Raw genomic sequence first — 7,429 nt, forward strand, 5'->3', positions numbered from 1 at the left:
ACTTATTGTGGTAAAAGCATATCAGAGTAAAGAAATTGTTGTAGGCTAGAAATATTGTTTTATTAATTGAGTAAGATCTATATAAACTAAGTATACAACCACACCTTTTATAATGCTACCGAAATAACTACCAAATAACTACTTTCCTATTAAATAGGAACTGCCACATAACTGATAGTGTCATAATCTAATAATAATAACCAACCCCCGACTTATCCAATATTTACAGAATTAATTGAATCAACTTTCAACAAACCAGTCGAAAATCACGCCAATCTTCTTAAATCGCCGCGCCGACCCCTGAGGATCCATCCACCTCAGGTACGGGTAATAGTCGCCGAGATTGAACGGCCCCGCCATCGCCTCCGACATCAGCCCCTTAAACCCTCTATCATCCAAATCCCTCTCCTCAAACTTCCTCCCCAACACCATCAGGCAGGTCATGCCACCGTTGACAGACATGATCATTGCGCTCAGATCAACCGACGCAGCAGCCTCTCTGAGCGAATCCACCATGCTCCCAACCTCCGCCTTCCTCATCGGCTCGAACTGCCGGATCTTAAGGCCGCTGAGGAGCTGGACTGTGCAGAGCTTCCGCATGTTGCGCCAATACGGCCCGTATCGTCCGAAGACAATGTTCCGCTGCTCATAGGCGACGAGGTAGGAGAACTCGTGGTGGGATCGGTTCGCGAAGATGTGGTCGTAGGTTTTTAGAAAGAGCTTCGCGGCGGAAGGAGAGGAGACGACGATGGCTGGGGCGAACCCCAGCCGGATGTACATGATGGGTCATGTTTGCGGGATAGATGGTATACATCATGGTGAGGATTCTTGCATAGTAAGTGGATGTGGCCGATTATCGGAAGGCCTTTCGGGCCGGGAGGGAGAGGAGGCTTCGCCGTTGATGAAGGAGGAAGAGGAATGTGATCACTGCTATCCAAATCCAAGCCATTTTTGTTTTGAATCTTCAAATTCTATTTTATTATAGGACATTAATTATACTATCTAGGGAATTATGGAACGGGTCCATTAATTTCTTATGGTAGGGTTTGGGTCCATTGATCGCACTAGTTAACGGCTTTAAAATTAATGTGAAGGCGTCTTGATGCGGTCACAATGGAAGGCGAGCAGCCGGTGATAGATTGAGGGAGTGAGGCTATACCGAACACCGACAGAGGAGTGGAGGAACCGGTGCCGAACAAGCCGGAAATGGAAGTCTGCTCGGTTGCGTAGGCAGATGCGACCTCCTTAATTATTGAATATTGAGTTGAGCATATCTAAAAGCTTCGTTTCAGGTTGTTTTTGTTAGTTCTTTCACGAGATGATTAGGAGGTCGAACCATCTGTATATATTATAAACAGGCGTTATTTTCACAAAAATAATGAGAAGTATCGGATTTAATATTCTGTTGTTTTTCGTAAACCCTAATTTCCAAAGATGCACGACGGGAAATCCCGCGCAAAACATCTCCGTCCTCCAAGTGCAATGCCGCCGGACCCCCTAAACCACCGAGCGAAATTTGCTTCCGGTATCAGTTAGAGGGACGACCTCTAACACGTTCGGATCATGTATACAATGTAAAAGTATTGACTATATTAACCTAACCAAGTGACAGATAGGGCATCAGCAACACTGACATGGTGTCTAAAACCTAAACTTATCTATAAGAAAACACATATAGCAAAAAAATATGGATCTTTAGATTTCCATCTTTCCAGCAACCTGCATCTTTCCTGCAAATTATAAACTAAAATATGGATCATTAGATTTTCACATTTGATGTCAACAATTACAAATAATATAAAAAATGTCAATATATTGTCAACTATTGACATTCTGATAATTGCATGTATATCCTATCTTTTGTAATACGAGATTTATGAATATCCAAAGTAAAGAAAAAGAGCAAATGTAATGAGAACTTCCATCTTAATTAGTAAAATGTTTCCTCTTTATTAAAAAAATCTTCTTCTTTAATAAATAAGTGGAGAATTTGTGTTATTTAATATTATGACTGTGAGGTATTTTAAGAAGTCTGTTGTATGGTACACAGAATTGAAATTATATGGAATTGAATTTGAACAAATTGAATTATAATCCAATTCCAAATCATTTGTTCGATAAAAATAATGTAATTGTTATGAAACCAATATTAAAGAAATTACTCCCTCCGTCTGCGAATAAGAGTCCCATTACTATTCGGCATATGTTTTATGAAATGTTAAGAAAAGTGGGTGAACAAAAGTTTGTGATAAATGGACCCCACTTGTATATATTACTTTTAGATAAAATGTGAATGGAGTGAGTTAGTGGAATGTGGGGTCTATTACCATTTATAGTATAAAAGAATCAAGACTCATATTTGCAGATGGACCGAAATGGAAAAACGAGACTCCTATTCGCGGACAGAGGGGGTATATAGTATGTGTGCAAGTGTATGTGTGTTGTGTGTTTGTATGTGTGTGTGTTGTTCATGTAATGTGTGTAGTGTGTGAAGTATACAATTTTATAATTACTTGAAATTTCAATTATCTATTTTTTGATATAAAATTCAAAATTTTAAATTAGAAGGAATTGTAATTGTAATTAAATTCTAAATCTAAATATTTTTCAATAACAAAATTGAATTTAGAATTGAAGGCTTCACTCTCACTTTCGTGGGTCCAATTCCATTATACCAACCTAGCCTAAAAATGTAGTAGTATTAAGCACTTGGTCGATGCGTGCATGGTAATATTAATTAGCCTGCAATTCTTTTAGCAATGCAGTCTAAAATATTGTAGACTTTTTAAGTAGGGATTTAACAACTAATTATTGAATATGCTCACATTGCGCAACTTAGGGTGGGTTATCACACTTAATTGCGTAATTATTGTTCTTTTATCATTTATTTTAATTTTATAAAAAAAATAACTAATTATTAATATGCTCACATTGCATAACTTAAGGTGGGTCATCACACTTAATTATCGTAATTATTAATTTTTTATCATTTATTTTAATTTATAACTTTTTCGTTTAAATTGATATATCAAACTATAGATTAGTAAAATCAAGGGTTACTTGAATGTGAATATACAAACTTTATATTTTTTTCATTATTTTATATACATAAATTTTAATCTTTTCTAATTTTTATAAAAAAAACTTTCAAATTGATATGTCAAATTAAACTCGGCAATCAAAATAACCTCATTTTTATTTTATTAATTACAAAAGTACTATAATTTTACTATTCCATTGAAACATTGTGTCACTAACGACTTATACTTTATTGGTTATTCTGTTCGATCCACTAATGTTAACACACTACTAATTGCTTTTTTAATAATCTAGATTGTTTAGATTGAGTTGACTGAACACCCCTGTAATGACAAAGATTAGGGGCGGATCGGTACGGTATACCGTACCGAGAGTGTCATACTGCATACCGTACCGAAAGTAGTGATATGACAAAATTCCATACAGATACAATACCGAATTTTCAGTATACAGGAGTCCGGTATACCGAAAATTCGGTATGATAATTTTCAATACCATTATCATACCGTTATTGCAATATACTATACCGTATTATGGTATACCGAAATACAGTACGACATATCGTAATACCATTATACCGACTATTATAAAAAAATCTATTATAATTTTATATCCAAAATATAAAAAATAACATTTCCAAGTGTTTAAACTATTTGAAAAAAGTCAAAAAAAAAAATTCATTAATCCAAAACAACCAAACCTATACCCAAAATATTTAAAATACATTTCAAGTGATCAACACTATCTTCATTTCTCTCAACCTTGTTGTCTTTATACTCACAATCCCACAAGAAATCTTTGAAGATGTCATCCTGCATTTGACAATCTTTATTAATGGTGGAGCATAATCACAATGGCAAATACTATGAAACAACCAAACCAAAATAAATATATAAAGTGTAGAATCCATATATCGATACCACCTAATTAACTATGAGGATGAAATGATTAAACTTAAACTTGATGAAACCATCATAAGCTACCTACTAATATTATGTGCCAAATGAAAGTAAAGTAAAATAACGGCAACACAGAAATATATTAAATATTTTAAATTTATATATATTATACCGAAGATTTGGTATATTGCGGTATACCGCATGTACAGTATATACCGAAGATTCGGTATACCATGGTATACCGCGGTATAGGATATTTGATACCGTTGTCGTACCGAAAACTTTCGGTAGGGTATCATACCGTACCGAAAACTACGGTATACCAAAAAACCGGTATTTTCGGTATTTATTCGATACGGTAAGTCTGGTATTTCGGTATGTCGGTATTTTTTCCCACCCCTACAAAGAATGATTGAGAGGAGAAAAGTAACAGATTAGTGATGTGGAAGAGGAAGTCTAAATTTTGGGGAGAAAACTAGTTTTAATTTGCTACATAAGTTATGATTTTTTATGGAAAAAATTTTAAAAAATTAATTCGTGCATTCATATTTAAAATATAATTTTTTGAAAAAGAAATTACTAAATATTAATATTTATAGAAAAAAAGTGGTGAATTAAAAATAGAATTGAGACTTAAATTTGTGGTTTAAGGTAATGAGAATCAAATAAGATTTCTCTTTTCCCTTTCGCATCCATTCATTTTTCGCATTTTGGACTCATTTGTTATTGTTCTTCATCGTAGGATATGGGTCGGAGCATAAAAGTGATCGAAGGAAGCTTTGAATTACCTCTCCGCAGAACAATACATATCGGGCACGACTCCGGATAGGCACACAAGCCATGCGAAATCAACCAAAATTGTGGCTGAAAATCTACAGCCACCGCACGCCCTTGCCCGAGTTCGGCCTTGTTGGGGTTTTGCATTGGTTCCTCTTGCACAGCGGGAACACTTGTAAAAACAAATAAATCATACTCCCTCCGTCCCAGCCTAAGTGAGACGTATTCCTTTTTGATACGTCCCAACCTAAGTGAGACGTTTCCTTTTTTGGCAATAGGCAAATCACTCATCTCCCCTACTTTATCATTTCTGTTACTTTATTCTCTCTTCTCTTTCTTACTCTATCATCTCTCTTACTTTTTTTATCTCTTTCTCTTTCTCTTTCTTACTTTACTCTCTATCTTACTTTACTATTAATAACGGATTCACACATTGAACTCATAATTGCATCCTAAACACACATAAAGCAAAGTAGTTCGTAATCAAATCGTATGATCAATGTTATGTCAACAATGATTAAGAAATAACAATTACTAAGACCTCGTTTTTCAATTAATAGCCAAGAAAGATTGATCTCATCTGTTAAATCATTCAGTGTTATACACACCAGTGTCATTTATTTTATTAAGTAAGGAATACTATTTTTCTTCTACAGAGAACCAATTGCGTCACTTTCTTTGATTGTCGTTCACAACCAGTTTATTATGCAGAAGAATTAGAATTGTTTGTTTCTTATACATATAAATGTTTGAGAAACACATTATAAATGCATAAGCAAACCCCAATGCGATAAATTACTTCTTCTCGTCTTGGGTAAAAATGGATTGTAGAGTTTACTATATACTAGCAATTCTGATCATGCAACATGTTCGAAACAAGCTTTTCAGTATACCATACCTAACAGGCCTCCCCATGCTATTCGTCCAGAATTGACTAAGGAGCGAGCGCAGAAACCCCTGACCAACACACGAACCGGCGTCAATAGCACCGCATGGCCATGCCTTCCTCGTTATTGCCTAGTCTTGCCATTTGCATGCGATGTTGGAGTTATTTTACGGTAAGCATGTTTCGAGACTTCTTGTATATAAATCTGTTCATCCATTTTTACCTATAAGTGAGAATCAATATTTTTGTTACATTGAGCTTCATTTATTAATTATTACATTGTGCTTCACTTATTCATTGATGATATGATTTACAACTTTTAATATTAAAAGGCAAACAATTCTGATACGATCATAGAAGCCGTGCATCAAAGTTTGTACCTGCAGTTGGCTTCAATAAGTATTCTGCCTATCGCGATGACGTCCAAAAGCTCTGAAACTGCAACCATTGTCTTCACCTTCGAGAGAACTTCAAGTGAGTGTCTTACACATCCCAATCGGATTCCGGAGGAGGGAGTTATGGTTGTTTAACAGAAGTCGCGCAGCGCAGAATATTCCACCCTGTCGGGTGACTTTGACCTACCAAATCCACCCGGGCGGGTGGCTGCCCGAAGGCACGGTTGAAACAGCAAATTCCACCCGGGCGGGTGGCTACCCGAAAGCATGGTTGAAACAGCAAATTCCACCCGACGGGTGGCTTTCGGCCACGAAATTCCACCCGAGCGAGTGATGCACGCAGGGACTAGATTTTGTGGGCCTTTTTCTTGGAATTTGGGCCAAAGCTATAAATATCACATCCTCTCATTTTCTAGTACGTTGATTGATGAATTAAGATATCTCCTTTGTGAGTTTTTCCTCTTTGAGGTGTATCCAATTTCTTTATTGAAGGTTGCTTGTCACTTTCCTATATAGATTCAAGTAGATGTATGCACCAATGGAAGTATAGCCATTGGGTAGTGGAGTCAAGGGGTGATTAGAGTTAATGAAAGTTGCCTAGGGTTGTTTCCATCCTTTTGGTCAAGGTCCTATGATTGTAACTCTTTTCCTTCATCTTATACACATGCTTTCATTTCTTATCTTCCATAATTCACTATTTTGGATCTAGTTTTTATGGCTAGATCCACCTTATCTTTGTTTCAATTTGTGTGATATTGGTAGATCTACACTTGTGGCATAATCTTGGGTATTTTAATGGATCTAAACAATTAAGATCCTTATCAAATTCAAAGTTTATTTCATTGTTGACTGAGTAGTGTAACAAGTCATCATAGTAGGTGACTTAGTGAAAGATTGTCCAAAATCTTCTATTCGCACGCGCTGAATGGTGAATTGATTTACGCGAACTAATCCAGTGGAAATGCTTGACCGATCCAGGTGGTATGCCTTGCCTTCGTATACGCTAGCTTTGTAAATGGATCAAGAGTGCAGAAATTTAACTGAATCAAGTCTACTTAATGAAACCATTTAATGTGTCGCTGGGTGGGCGCACAACAAAATTCGGGGCTTTCAAGACCTTACCTAACAACCCACAATACGATAATTAGTAAAGGAATAAAGGGTCGAATCCCACAGAGACGATGTGTTTCATATTTTGTTGTGGCATTTGGAAATTTCCTCCTGACTTGTACCGTATCCTGCACACTTAGCAACTATTTTTGCAGAAATTATCCAATTAAGTACGTTACAACTGACTAGTAACCAAGGCCTAAAACAAGACCTATCATGAACCGTGGTAGTCTTCTCTAAGGGCAAGATGTTGAGACTCGAATACCATTTGAACACGTTTTATGAGTTGACGGTCAACAATAGACCGCATCATATGCTACACG

The 7,429-nt window shown here is 36.3% G+C and overlaps 1 protein-coding gene across 1 annotated transcript; it reads right to left on the bottom strand.

The window, feature by feature from the left end:
• Positions 1 to 240: 240 nt before the first annotated feature.
• Positions 241 to 780, bottom strand: LOC121776699 (cytochrome P450 71AU50-like). The gene has a single exon (XM_042173880.1). It carries the CDS (start codon positions 778 to 780, stop codon positions 241 to 243), a length of 540 nt encoding a protein of 179 aa, XP_042029814.1.
• Between the last annotated feature and the right edge of the window lie 6,649 nt (positions 781 to 7,429).

The sequence above is a fragment of the Salvia splendens genome, chromosome 18 (assembly GCF_004379255.2).
Source record: "Salvia splendens isolate huo1 chromosome 18, SspV2, whole genome shotgun sequence".
NCBI lineage: Eukaryota > Viridiplantae > Streptophyta > Magnoliopsida > Lamiales > Lamiaceae > Salvia > Salvia splendens.